This window comes from Sphaerodactylus townsendi, linkage group LG07 (assembly GCF_021028975.2).
Source record: "Sphaerodactylus townsendi isolate TG3544 linkage group LG07, MPM_Stown_v2.3, whole genome shotgun sequence".
In the NCBI taxonomy this organism is placed as follows: Eukaryota; Metazoa; Chordata; class Lepidosauria; order Squamata; family Sphaerodactylidae; genus Sphaerodactylus; species Sphaerodactylus townsendi.
In genome coordinates, this window is record NC_059431.1 from 68,671,712 (window position 1) to 68,686,508 (window position 14,797).

Sequence of the window (14,797 nt, forward strand, 5' to 3'; positions counted from 1 at the left end):
AAGCTGTTCAAATGTATCTTAGATTTGCATCTGTATGCTACATAGCATGTTTGCATTCACAGATATACATTTATTTGCAAGTACACTAGAGACTCTGGGGAGAAAGTTCATCCCTGAAACATGAAAGCTCTAAACTCACACTAAAATCCCTCAAAGGTCAAAAAGGGACAGTGTTTTACTAGAGATAGGTGCTAGAGAATAGAGACTATCCCTGGTAAAGGAGAATAGTTCTCCTTTACCAGGGATAGTCTCTATTCTCTAGCACCCATCTCTAGAACATATGTATATGTGATTTATGTGTAATATAAATATATTGCTGGAAGCAGTCTTTCTCTAAGCACTCTTCCAAGTATGTCATGCCTGTTATACAGCTAAAGCATTTGTCAGCCTTCAGATTTTTGAATTAAATTTTAAGGGTGACAGACAGAAAAACTAAAATATTCTTTGGTTCTGTTGCAGATCTAGTAGTAACCTCTTTGACATCTGGTTTTTGTTCATCCATTTTGGAGAATGGGCTGATATGGCAGCAGAACATTTGCTGGTGTCAGAAGCAGAATCTTCAGATGCTTTGTTGTGGCTTTTAGTATTTTACTATGATCCAAATGATGAGAATCAGCAGAGAAGTCAAACAATGGTAGGTAATTGAGCTGTACGAGTGAGCATTTGGCAAGTTTCCCTGAAAAGGCAGCACACATTTTGTTGGGAATGTTACAGAGGGATTTTTGAGACCCTTATTATTTCCATTCACTAACATTTCTACTCAAATTTTTCTACTGTGTGTATGGTAAATTTCATTTCATCTCTGTTGTTTCCTTGGTAGTGGAAAATGACAGTAAATTATCAGAATGGGCCATTGGAGAGGAAAAAATAAGTATCATTGGTCCATAATCATATATAAAATAGGATATCCAATTATTTCTGTTTGGCAGCCTTTGCTTACATGCGATATTGAATGACTGTGCAAAAGTTCTACAATTTTCTGTTCTGCTCTGCAGACAGTCACAATGTAAAATGTTTGTTTGTGGTAGTGAAGATGTTCTGTGATGATCAAGATTAGGTTTAACTTGCTAATAATGCTATTTATGTCCTCTTGATCTCCTTTGCATAAGAACTGCACCCTGTACCCTAGTGTTACAGTGATGTCAGGTATCTGTCTGATCAGGCAGCACCCCAAACTTTGGGAAACTGGAACAATGCTTATTCATCCTTCCTGTGTGCTCTTAGAATACACACAGTAACGTATCTGGGCAGAAACACTATCCTACCTAACAGCCATGCATAAAATGTTATTGCTAAATGCTGATGATGATGAAAGCAGTACTAGGAAATTCAGGGAGGCTCAAAGGCGGTCTTTCGTTGGTTTAAAATGGTGCATCATCTAACGGCACCACAATTGTAACATTTGAATATTTATTTTTGAATTCTCTTTCATTATAATGCTAGTAAAGTTTGTTTATATCTTTTAACTTCAGTAACCACTGATGTACTAGTTTGACCTTGCTAAGTAAATGTGGCCTGATCTCCCATATCTCATTTCCGAAACACAAGCTTGGGAAATGTAGGATGTCAATCATTCTTGAAGTACATGATGGGTGCAGAATTTTCTGAAAGGGAGAAGGATTTAAACCTTTGAGTGAGTAAAAGAAAGAATACAAATCCAACCAATTTGAGAGTCAGTGTGATATAGTAGAGTGTCTGGTTGAAGTGTCCTGTGTTCAAATCCCAACTAATTCATGAAGTTCCCTTGGAAACTTTTGGTTGGTCACCTCACAAGCTTGTGAAGCAAAAAATGTGCCACTGGTCCAATTCAGTTGGGCTCCTCTTATGTTCTTACAACGTGGTTTTCCCATGTTGTAAATTGTATTTTAGTGGATTATGTATTTTTGGTCTGTTTCTTGTAGAGTCTTTTATGTAAGGAGTACTACAAAATATTTTTATTTTCTGAATAACTTTCCTTTAATGTATTGACTCCCAAGCCTGCTCCTATTTCAGCTTCAGAAGCTCTTTTTGTTCTGTCTGTACCAAGAAGTAATAGAGAGAAATGTTTTGTAAACAGTCCATCCCCCTCCCCCTATTCATATCAGACTGCTTTATCAGATGAGGTCGATTTCACAGGGATTAATTGATTTGTATCTGTAATATTGTAGGGAGCTTTCAAAGAGCCTTATGTTCTCTTTCCCACAATATAACAATCTGACTACATTCTGCTCTGTGATTTCCACTGTTTCCTTTTATACAAAAAAAAGTCAAATTCTGGCATATGCCCCAGTGATTAGTATTACAAGACCAAGGAACATTAAACAAGCATTCTGCTCCTTTGTATCTGCCTTTTACGATCCATAATCGTAACAATGGAGCTCTTGTCCAAGACCTCTAGTCCACTTCTTTTGAGAGTTTCAAAACAAACACTTAAAAACCCTGAGGTCTGACTCCACAAACGTCACCTTTGGTAGCTGCCACCAGCCCTTTTCTCTACTCCAACAGTAGAATCCAAGGGGTAAGCTTCAAACTTTCCTAGGAGTACAAATAAGAAAGTCACCACTGCATAGGGTTCAAATTTACCCTGGTAATAGATAGCCTAGGGCTGGTTTTAGATTGAAGTCTCCTAAAGTCAAAACACCACAAATAAGATTAAAGGAAATTTATTAAAATTGTGCAAGAATGCAATTAAAAGAGAACATTAGCAGTAAGGAATAAAATAATGAAACCTATACAAGAGTGGACTAACTACACAGTAAAATAACACTGGTTCAAAAGGCAAGATTCAAAGCAAGATTTTCTCCTTCAGCTTCTCAAAGACCACTCAGTCCAGAGCAAGAGTACTGAATTGTCAGGAGACCGTAGCAAAAGATTCCAAATTGCACAATTTGCTAGGCTGAACAGCCAAACTTTGTGGGCATAAGATTTGAGGTGGCTAGGGCCAGCTGACCAATCAAAACTTAATTGCTATTGAGATGACCTTAAGGGTCAGAATGAGATAACAAGGTACAATTTATTCTGGAGCCATAAACCCCCACTTTTTCATGTTGACACAGCAACAATTTCATCAGCTTAGTTAGTCAGAATGTGGAACTGAGGTTCTGTGGCCTTGATGACCTAGGAAGTCAATCTTTACATCATATTTTATTCCCAGCATCTGGCCCTTTATTAGAGTCTAAAGGTCAGGGCTTTTCTACACAGCACAGATAAATCACTCTCTGTTATTTATATTTAGGCCTTAAAGCCTGAACCAGTGTTTGGAAGAACAAGAAACTGTTACAGTGGAACTCAGTTTCTTGACAATAATATCTGTTCCCCCTGCGTCTCTTAACCAAAGAATCAGTTCATGCTTTTCTGTAAATGTGATTAAATGAATGTAACTTTGTCTTCACATTTGTACAGTTAGAAAGTAGATCGCTTTGTGAGCATCTCATAACCTTGTCCAGAACTCCAGCCCTTTCTGCCAGAGATCTACTGGTGGCAGTTAATGGCGAACTAAGCAGAAAGCAACCTGCCACCAAAGAACTTGCTGTTCATTTGATCATCAGCTTTCTGCTTTTTACTGCCAATGGACATGCAATAGCCAGAGAATTCATTACTCATGTAAGTATTTAATTACCAGAATAAGTTTGTTAAGTTATGGATTGGGGCCTTTATGTATGGATTAGCCTTCCGTGTGTGTGCATGCGTGCGTGCATGTGTGGTACAAGGGACACCTCCAGAGAGCTACACAAGCTTGAGAGTGTACCAATACTTGAGCTGGACCCAGAAGCAGCCAGTCAGCACAGTGACAGCAACTGGGATGAAAACCTTGTGTGACTTGCTTATCAAAATGTAGATCCAGTTTTAGTTGTCACTTCTAAACAAAAGTGAATTGCAGCAATCCATACAGATGCATGAACAATTGATGCCAGATTAAAGGAGCCAGTGCAATTGGCTAAGTGTCTGAAGCTGATAAAAGGCACTCTCACCTATCACTGCCACACGAGAATTCAAAAACCCAAGACCAGGAGCACCACCAGGCTGCAAACCTTATCACTCCAGAGAACTGTAATTCCATCGAGGAACACACCTTAGTAACCAGTCCTCCGCATATGAACTGAAAATGACTTTTCACAGGATACTGGATAGATTGGATCACTGATCTGATACTGCAGGATTCTTGTTTCAGAAAGAGAACTGAAAGTGTTGAATACTCTTCATAAGAATAATCAGTCAACAATGGGGAACTATTACTTTTACACTGATCCCTGTTGCAGTTTAGTGTACTCTGACCAAGAGCAGACCAAGATGTCTTCATCATGATTAGAAGGAATATTTTTAGACAGCTCTAACACTTCTTCAGATGACGTATTTAGTGGCAGTGATTTGGCAGGAGTCAACATTCCTTTGTATCTTGATGAAGATTTCTGTTGAAGTACTTTTCTTGATATATACCAGGTGAGATCAGCAGTCCTGGCACCCTAAATTGGCCAACTGTATTATTTGAGAGCTTTCAAGTTAAAGTTGTCAGGAATTGAATCTGGGACTTTTAGTATGTAAATCATGTATTTTGCCATTGAGCCACAGGACCTCAGTTTAAAAATTCACTTTTACAGAGTTAAATATAATTAACAGAGCTTTGAGGATGATGTCTGGAACCTGCAGTTGGTACAGAATGTGGTCAGAGGTCTGGTAAGTGAGGGTCACTGGGACCATATCACTCTAGTTTTGTCTACACAAAACTGGCTTCCAAATCTACACTGGCTTCCAATTTGCTTCTGGGCTCAATTCAAGGTGATGGTACTGAGCTGGAACCAATAGATCTCAGAGACTGCCTTATACCATACAAATCTGCTCACTGGTCTTATTTGGAGGCCCTGGTTTGGTTGCCGTGCCATCTGAGGATTTATGGTGGCAACCCGAGAAAGGCTTTCTTGGTCATGACACCAACACTCTGGAATTTCAGAGGAACTTCATCTGTCTCCATCTATTGATGTCTTTATCCAGCAAACATTAATGCAGAGATGTTCAGACATGTTAGCGGCTTATTTTTTGCTTGATTCTTTCTGCATACTGATTAGCTGTTTTTACTTTTTCTTTGGTGGTCCTTAGGAGCAACATAACTAAGAAATACGTCATTTGCTTCTAGAGAGCAGCAATGTATTTGCTTTTGAAGAAATACTTTTAATTTTCTCTTTTCTTTCTTTTAGTTTGCAGTGACGTATGGTGAAGTCTCCAGAATTTCTAGCCTTCTTAGCCGAATTGCACACCGAGTCAGCCAACTTGAAGTAAAATATCAAAGGACTGTAAAGCTGGCCAATGATCTTTTGCAGATTCTCAAATCTGTGGGTTAGTGTTTGTAGTGATGCTCAACTTAAACTTCAATGTAATAAATATATTAGCATAAATTGAAATAGCCAACTTAGTCTTTACCTCATATGAGAGTTTTTAAAAAAAATTGTGTGATTTTATCAAGTACGTGTTTCCATACTCTTGGACAATTGGGCAATTGCTTGTTTCTGACATGTTTGTTTGGAGAATAAAGTCACTCGCAAGTGGCAGAGATTTCTGAAACAAATCGGATTGCTAACTGTTCACTGCCTTGTATTCAGTCTTGAATTCGCTCCCCCAAAGGAATTACAGCTTGTATTTGCTAAAGTAGCATTAGTCAGCAAATGTTCTTCCCTGGAGCAGACCTTTGAGCAAGGCCAAGATTATCACTAAAGAGATGTGCAGTTTAGGCATTGATTTTGTTCAGAGTAAGAAAAAGAACAAAGAAACTGTAGGCTCACTGGGGGAGAAAAAAGTGAAATTTTAACAGGTAATGAAGAAAGGGAGGAACTGCTGAATTCTTACTTTTCTTCAGTTTTCTCTTGCAAGATGCTCAACCTGACAAAAAGAGAACATATGATGAGGGAAGGGAGTTACAGCCTAGGATAGGCGAGTGGTACGTAAGTACTTAATTTGTTCAAAGAAATGAAGTCATAATTGCCAGATGAATTGCATCCATCCAGCTGATGCAATTTCCAATCTCCTGTCCATTATTTTTGAGAGTACAAATCTGGTGCCAGAATATTAGAGACAGGCAAACGTCCCATCTTCAAGGAACAGAAAAAGGAAGATCCAGGTAACTGCAACCCATCGACTTCCATACTGTCAGTCACTGAGCATTTAGAAAGAATGGCTGTGATTACTAAGAGCTAGCATGGGTTTTTCAGGAGCAAGTTATGTCCGTCTAACTTTATGACCTTTTTAAAGAGATTTACTACTTGGTTGGATCAGGGGCGGGGGATGCTGTGAACATAGTTTATCTTGATTTCAGTAAAGTATTTGATAAGGTTCTAAATGATATTTTTTGAAGAGATGGTAAAATGTAATTTGGATCCTATTACTGCTTGTGTTGCACAGGAGTCCTTGCCTCGCCCCCCAACCAGCCGGGCGGCCTCCATAGGATAGAAGGAAGCCCCAGCTACCACCTCGGAGGCTTGTGCCTGGCCGCCAGCCAGCTTCCTCCCCACGCGGAGGCCACCCACCTGGCTGGGGAACAAGGCGAGGACTCCTGGTCTCCACAGGAGTCCTCGCCTCGGCCCCCAGCCAGCTGGGCAGCCTCCATGGGAAGGAAGCCCCAGCCGCCCTCCCGGAGGCTCACACCCGGCTGTCTGCCAGTCCAAAGGTGGCTGGGGGCTGACTGGGGCTTCCTCCCCATGCGGAGGCTGCCCAGCTTGCTGGGGGATGAGGCGAGGACTCCTGTGCTCCTTCTAAGGGCAGGCGCTGTGGGGCCTCTTTGCAGTGGGATTACGGTTTGGTGAACTAGCTACAAATTTAGCTAACGGTTCTAGTGAACTGGTCCAAACCGGCTGAATCCCACCTCTGTATGAATATCCTCATAGTGAACCTCTCTGTACACAAGGAATCAGCCTGACCAGTTTAAGCTGTTCAAACTCTGTTGTTTAAGAGTGTGGAAAGATAGTAAATACATCTGGACAGCCATGCAGAAGTTCATACTCCCCACAAAATGTGAAATTAGGTGTTCACTTATTTTTAAGGTTATTTTGTTGGCTTTCTTTGAAAACTTACCCCCAGATGGGCTATGAAACGCCTGTGTATTGCTTGAAAATTGAACAAGTTGTGGAAAACAGCTAAAAAAAGTTAAGGGAATGCATGGTCACTTCAAACTAAATGGTGAAATATAGCTGTACTTTGAGTTCTACACTGGCCATTGTGTCTGCAGCCTGGTCATTATGTGGTCTTCTGCCCCAACCTGCTTGCTAATTTGTGTCTGGACAAAAAACTGTAAGACTGAAGCTTTGTCGTCTGCCACCATCGAAAGTCATAAAGCTGTTCTGCCTCATGCTGGCAACCAGCCCTTCTCAGGAGTAGGAGCTTCCTGGAAGTATGGATCATACTAGATGAAACATTTCTGTTTGTATGTGTGAGTGGGAGGAGCAGCTGCCATTTTGGCTCCATTGCATTGTAGCCCAGGAACATTTTTTATAAAGCTCTTGTATTTAGTCAGTGAATGTTGATCAAGGAAGATATTCAGAAAAAATCTTTTCCAGACATTAATTATCACTTCAAAGTATTGCTTAGTAGCAAAGCAACAGTTTTGGCTTCTCTTTGAAAAATGTGCAGTTTTCACTGTACACCTATGGAACTTCAGTAGTGCAACTAATGGACTTTAGATGTGTTCTGTACATTGCAATCTTCTGTTAGGTTACAAAAACAGCATATTGGCAGGAACCTCCAGTGCCCATAATTCACAGTAACATTAACATGTGGGTCTGTTTAAGTCCACCTACTAAGCGGCTAATGCCTGAAAACTGATGTGCTTTTTTCCTTCAGGGATTTGCTTGAACTTTTTCAAAGGCATGTTCATGGTTGCAATTTCAAATGCTACTTTAGCTTTGATTTCTGGGAATTTGCATTGGGGTGGTCCATTTGAGAGCAATTGCCAGAAAGGAGTTTCCCTTGCTTATTCTGGCTGTCTTCCTTTAGCCGTCTGTTTGACTACAGAAAAGGAGTTAAAACATTTTGAGACACTTTCTGGAGGGCTTAAGTATACTTAGACAGACGCAAATGGTTTCTTTTAATGCCCAACATTGTGCAGCCAAATTGGGCTAAGAACTCGATCTCCCACCCCATGTTTTTAAAAAAATCTGGACTAATTTCAACTGGCCGCAGTAAAACATCAGTAGTATAGTTTGTACCAGACAAACATTTTACTTAAAGAATAATTTAAGTACTGGGGGGCAGGGGGAAAGAATTGGTAAGTTCATTACTGTTTTAAGATTTGACATTGACCCTGTTCTCTTTAATTTGGCTGGTAACCTGTTAGTTTAAATCATGTTAGTTCTCTACTATCCTTTATTAGCCAATTAATTTCCAAAGTTAAGAGTATAAGAAAAGCTGCTGTTATGTCTCCATAGACTCATGTGCATTCCTAAATTATTCCTAGCTATTTTGAAACTTTTTTGATGTTCCACATTTCTTGGATGCAGTCCTGGGGTCAGATAAAATAGCAAGTTGGTATTTGAAGGCACCCAAATATTTTCCTGTTAAATAGGAAAAATAAAGGGGTATGTGTGTGTTTTCAGTCAGTGGAGGCTTTTGTAGAATATGCCCTTGCTGCCTCCACCATGCTCTCTTGGGACTCTTTGCCAGCATCAGCTAGTTGAATATAGACCAGTTCTTTGCTCTGTGAACAGTTACTTCACGTAAAGACACAGGTTCTTAGAAAAAGGTAAGCCCGTTAATACAGTGCTTGATGACGTTCATCATTTAGCTTTTATATATATTCTCTCTTTCTCTTTTAAAGAAACCTAGTATTCTTACTACAGAGATATAGAAAATTACTGTAAAGTTTATTTTTGTAATGTATGCTAACTAAGGCTGCAACCCAGCACCCACTTTATAGGAAGCAAGTGCAGTTGAACTTAATAAGATTCAGGATGCAGGGGTCTATCTGCTAGAAGTAACAGAATCTTTGGACACACTGGGGATAATAGGAGTCAATTGCGGACATAGGAAACTCAAAAAAATTAACTTGTATTCTGATTTGTCCGTTGGTTTAAATTTGAGAAAGGATCATATTTCAGAGTAGCACAGAAACTTCGTTTTATACTTTTGCGGACAAGATTTCCTGATGTATCAAAACAAACTTCAGAATTTGCAACAATGCATAGTGAAAATAAAGATTACATTTTTATTCTTAAAAACAAACACAGAATTGCTATTGCATCTGATAAAATGCAACTTGTGCCCTTTTTCCCATTAAAACTTATTTGATCAAAGATTAAAGAATTGGAAACAAAATAGTTCAATCTTTTTTTGGTCTTATTTTTGTTCAAATAATTTTTTCTGGTTCTTGACCATCCTAGGATTACAGCAAATTTCAGCCCTTGGACTGCATGAACACAGAGTTGCCTTTCTACTGCTAAAGAAATAAATATTCAGAACATAGTCTGGACCTTGCCCTTCCAAATTAAGCGCTTGGTTTAGACAACTTTAAAAATATAAAAAGAAAAATTGGAGGGCAGATCCAGCAGCAGCTTATTGAGGCTCTATGTAGTTATGATGGTGGTGTACAAAGTTAGAATCCAACAAGTGGCCTAAGAAAAATGAGAATGGCCTTCACCTTCATGCCCTCCTTGGAAGCTTCCAGTGAGCAGGGTGATTTGTGTTAGAAATAAAATGCTAGACAAATTCAGAAACAGCAAACCAATTCTGGTTTTAAGATAACTACTTACACACAGTGTGTCCATTTTTATATCACTTAAGCATCTCAAGTAACTTTGACAAAATATCTCATTCTCTACTACTTTTTCCCCTCAAAGCTACAGCTCTATATTGTGTTTGATCAGGAAAGTGGTAATAGCGTGCTTGCCCTGTTCTAGTATGTATAATTAAAGTACAGAAAGCTCAGGGCCTTAGTTAGTTGCACTTGTAAGTTATCTATGCATGGAAGTGGTGAGCTTTCTGATCTGGCAACATCTTACAAAACTAAGTTGAAACGATCAGCAGTTGAACTTCAGAAAATTTAATAAAGAGCCTAGAACCTAATCCAAAAACCTAAATTTCTCACAAAGACCTTTAAAATAGAAATCAAACCTAATGTTGAGGAGTTGATTGATGGGCATTAGTATTAAAGATCTCAGGGAATGTACACCAAAATACTATATACTTATATCAGAAATATGCCTATCCAGGGGCCATTTCTGCCCAGACTGGCCCAGGTCAGCTAGATCATATGAAATCTTGGAAGGTGGTTGCTATGCAGAGGAGGGCAATAACATGCTACCTCTGTAAGTCTCTTGCTTTGAATACTCCTGCTGGCACTTTACACACACACACAGGGCCACTTCCACATGGGTTACATGCCCTGGGTTTGATGCTTTGGGGTGGAGGGATTTGTTGCTGTTGCTGTTCCTGCACAGCACTATATTTGCATTCATGTACCTCCCAAGGTTTCGCACATTTTATCTGATCTTTCTCAAACATGCTTGGTTGTGAAATTTTGGGGAAGAACACACAGTAATCCTGATTTTTCCCACCCAAATGGCAGCCATTTTCCGCTATACTTTACCTGCAGTGGCCATTTCCTCCCGCTACCATTTTTTTAAAAACCCAACAATTGAATACTGTTATGCTGCATTAATGATCTGCATGTTTAGCTTTCTTTTCTTTTCTTTAAAAAAGCTCTATCTTTGCAATGGAAGGAGTTATATTGGAGTACATTCTTACTGGAGAAGCAAGTTAATTCAGCTCCTCCAGTTTAATTTAACCTGGAAAACAGCCCCCTACTTTGATTCTGTTGAGCTTGCCACATAGATCCATATTATAGTTACCTTGAGGCTAGACTATTGTACTGTATGCTACATGGTTTTGTCCTTAAAACTGGAAACACCAGTGGATATAGCATGCCACAGCTTAGTTACTAGTGGGCATTTGGTAGTGCATGCCACACTCATACTGCTGTCATTGGTTTCCAGGCAACTACCAAGTTCAATTTACAATTCTGGTTATTACCAATAAAGCCTTTAATGACCTTGAACCCACATACCTTCAGGATTGCCTCTCCTGCTTTGTTCCTCTGTGAAAATGCTCATATGAGCCAAACCTCCTAAGGGTGTACCACCATGCAAATGGGTAAGATTGAGAGCTGCCCCTTCATGTGCGTTCTCTGTGGAAGTTCCTACCTCTGTGTGTTAAAGGTTATGCACCTCTGGCTTTATTTATTGATGCCAAAACAGCAGCCTACATTAATTATATGTTCTTACCTGGAAGAAAAATCATTCTGTTAAGAAAATGTGAACAAAAGGAGGTAATGGGATTTTTAGCACAGGCCTTCGAGATGGATGTTTCAAACATACTTTCAGAATAATTATCAAAGAACAGTGGATAATTATGGCTGTGTTAAAGAGTGGCTGTTCCAATTATAGATCTTCCCGTGTATGGGCAAGTCAGGCACCATGAAGAAATAGAAACACAGAAAAACTACAGCAGTGATCCTGCCCTTGTATTCAGTTGTGCTCCTTGGACAGGTGCCTGTGTGTGCTTGACTTGCTCAGGCATTGCATAAATCAAAATCCACTCATGGATAAAGGCAACAGCTTGGTTTCGAGCAGTGGTTCTCAACCTGTGGGTCGGGACCCCTTTGGGGGTCGAATTACCCTTTCACAGGGGTCGCCTAAGACTCTCTTCATCAGTGTTCTCCATCTTTAAAATGGATAAATGTTAGGGTTGGGGGTCACCACAACATGAGGACCTGTATTGAAGGGTCGCGGCATTAGAAAGGTTGAGAACCACTGGCCTTTCGAGGAACATTTCAGAGCTTCATTTTAATTTTTGTATCTTCCACAATGGAACAGCAAAAGAATAATTTTGTCTGTCTCTGCAAAAATCTGCGAAATAGAGCATGCTTTTCTTCATGAATAGGACTCTTTCTTAAACGCATCAAAAGCTCTACACGAATGTCAGCACAATAGCTCAGTATGGTGTCATAGGAGCTCCAGATTCCTACTGAAGTTGGAAGTCTGAATCCAAGACTGCTAACAGTGCACAACTCAACTCAGGTAATTAAAATTTAGGAGGAATGCTGATATTTAGGAAGCATATAAAAAGACTAAGCTTGTATGTGTAAGCAGCCACAGACTGGATGAGTGCTCCCTTTCAGATTAACAGTGGAACAGCCAATGGCTTTGAACAGTATAATTTTGCACTTATTAACAAATCAGTTAATACTTTGAAACCAATCACAAAGGAGAAGATTAAGCTTTATATTAGTATAATTAAATACTAATATCTAAAAACAACCTGCACACTTTGGTTATAAAAATAGTTTATTTGTACAACTCATTACTAATGTTTTACCAAAAAAGGGCCCAATTATTAGGGTCAATTGAATCAGTTTCATTAATATCAATATAGTGCAACTGCAACTTACATTGTGCTCATTTTATATTAGTCCAATAAGTTGATGCATGAAGAGATCCTGAGAAAAGATGTAATTGGCACTGAAGGGTATTCTACCAATAAAAACCAGCCACAGGTTCATTTTAATTCTACTTATTTTTCTCCATAGGTTACTAAGGCCTCTTCCACACATGCAGAATAATGCACTTTCAATCCACTTTGCAGGTGCATTTTACTGTCCGAAATAGCAAAATCCACTTGCAAACAATTGTGAATTACTTTGCATGTGCGGAAGGGGCCTAAGTTAAACAACATAATAAAAATACTCCCAACAGTATTTAAAATTAGTAACCTATTATTTAAATGGCCCACAATGTTCAAATCTTGCAATATTTGATACTACTTAAACAAGCACAAAAAGTCTATTCAAATAAAAGTTTCAATTCTTTGTGGTGACTCTTTGGCCAGCTTGGTATCTACATGCCTTACTCTGTTCACAGAGTAACTCTTAACGTACTGATGTCACCAAGTGGCTTATGCTAGGCAACAATCTGGAGCCACAGATGCCTGAGGATGTGAGAGCACAGAAGTTTAAGTTTGATTCCCTTGCCCTACTTGATTGTCACAGGCCTCTGGAAAGAAAAATACTGAGAAGTCAAATGTTTGGCAGCTGATTGCTTTAGTTGTTACATAATCCTTTCTTTGATGTCCACAGTCAATGAAATCCTAGCACCACCAGGGATGGGTAGGAGATATATTAAAAGTCTCTGATCTTTCTTGCAAGGAAAAAAGCGGTAAAACTTATTACTCTATTACAATGAGCAGTGCTTGTAAAAACTGTGATAATGGCTATCCTTTACTGTCCTTCTTCTCAAAAAAGGACTTTTTCAGTCTGATTTTCTGCAATGCATTCACAGGGAAAACAATCACAACCAATGTACTATGGTAACAACTAATACTGGATGTTCATGTGAATGTCACATGCTTCATCATAAGAGCAAATGTTATCTGAGAAGACATAAGGGCCTAGCTTTCCACAATACAGAATAAAAGATACACCAGAGTGACATGAAAGGTATTTACACTTCAGCACTATTTGACCAGCTCCCTTTAAAATCTACTTAATTGGAAAGAGGGAGAGAACTAGAGTGTTTGTGTCACACAGAGAGCATGATCCCGCTTTGCAATTTTGCACTATTTCTGAAAATACTGACTGTTTCACCAAAAGATCGCAGATTTCTGAATTAATCCACCACTTCTTCCTGAACCTTCTGATTCTTTAATAGCTTTAAAGATAATTTTTAACTGCGGCCTTCATCAAAAAAATATTTTTGTGCACTAATCTAATATAAAATTTATGAAGCCTCAAATACTGCTAATTTTATAAAAAGAAAGAAAACCACACATGCACGGGATTACTAGGATAAACAAACTTTATCTACTTTTTACATGGAAATAGCTCTTGGATGAACTGCAAGCACAGAGCCTACTGAAGCTGAGTCAAAATGGTGGCCATTACTATAGAAACAGGAAAGTCTTGCTGATAATTGTACAATGCATTATAAATGCTATTTTATCAAAGGTTCATGTTTGATAATGTACAGAAAGTTTTTTTTGATGAAGGCTACACTTTTAAACTATTTTTAAAGCTATTAGAGAATCAGGACTATTTTCAATAGTATAATAACGCTCCTCTCACTTCCACCAAACAACTCCCAAGCTCACTTAGATCTTTTGGTGAGACAATGTATAGAAGATTGAAGACTAAAATGAAGCACCAGGATGCTACAGGATTATTTTTTCTGCTTGAGCAATCATACCTTGACCATTGCTACACATACCTTATCACCTCACCTACACACCAGCAAAGCTACACTACTTATTTTTGCAGCACTATTGAATCCACATGAAAAATTCTGACTCTTCTATCTCTGGTTTCAGGCATGAAGTAAGAGTTAGGTTCTTATAGACGTCTGTGCACTTAACAAAGAGTCTTTTTGCTGTAGGGCTCGACTCCTGTTCCTGCTGAACTGAGCCAGTGTGTAAAATCAGAACTGATATCAGCTCAGTAGGCACCGGAGGACGGGTCCATCAAGAGCCTGGAACAGCAGCCGCTGTAAAGGGCAACTCCAGTAAAAACAATACATCTCACTAAGCTGCAGCAGACTCAGCAGGGTTGCTTTCAGTTAAGAAAAACGCATCTTTTCTAAACACAATGCATTAAACATAGTTATCTCTAAATGCCATGAAAAGCAAAAGGTATACAGTTGTCCCTTCCACATCACGGTTTCAGTTCAGCATGGGTCAGCGCTGGACCCCTCCCACCAACACACCACTTGCTTCCACCCCGATGCAGCCACTTTGTCAACAGCTGTGGCAACGCTGCATGATGAAAAAAAGCTGCAGACGTTGCCTTGCTGGCCTG

At 39.3% G+C, this 14,797-nt stretch overlaps 2 protein-coding genes across 11 annotated transcripts in view; one reads left to right on the forward strand and one right to left on the reverse strand.

The window, feature by feature from the left end:
* The window catches only part of FANCC (FA complementation group C), a 91,688-nt gene extending 86,149 nt beyond the window's left edge, over positions 1 to 5,539 (forward strand). For all 7 annotated transcript variants that reach the window (XM_048503448.1, XM_048503450.1, XM_048503449.1 and 4 more), the window contains 3 exons: positions 460 to 634; positions 3,382 to 3,582; positions 5,172 to 5,539. In XM_048503448.1, coding sequence (XP_048359405.1) covers positions 460 to 634; positions 3,382 to 3,582; positions 5,172 to 5,315 — 520 coding nt within the window. In that variant the 3' untranslated portion in view covers positions 5,316 to 5,539. The remainder of the gene's footprint in view (positions 1 to 459; positions 635 to 3,381; positions 3,583 to 5,171) is intronic.
* LOC125436451 (aminopeptidase O (putative)) overlaps positions 561 to 14,797 on the reverse strand; it is a 235,445-nt gene continuing 221,208 nt past the window's right edge. The window contains exons 17-18 of one of the 4 annotated variants that reach the window (XR_007245061.1): positions 2,445 to 2,514; positions 581 to 676 (exon numbers count right to left, since the gene is read on the reverse strand). The gene's annotated coding sequence lies outside the window, so the exon portion shown is untranslated. Of the gene's footprint in view, positions 677 to 2,444; positions 2,515 to 2,626; positions 5,851 to 12,281; positions 13,150 to 14,797 lie in introns of those variants that run through there. The other 3 variants (XM_048503443.1, XM_048503441.1, XM_048503442.1) reach the window with 3 other exon arrangements.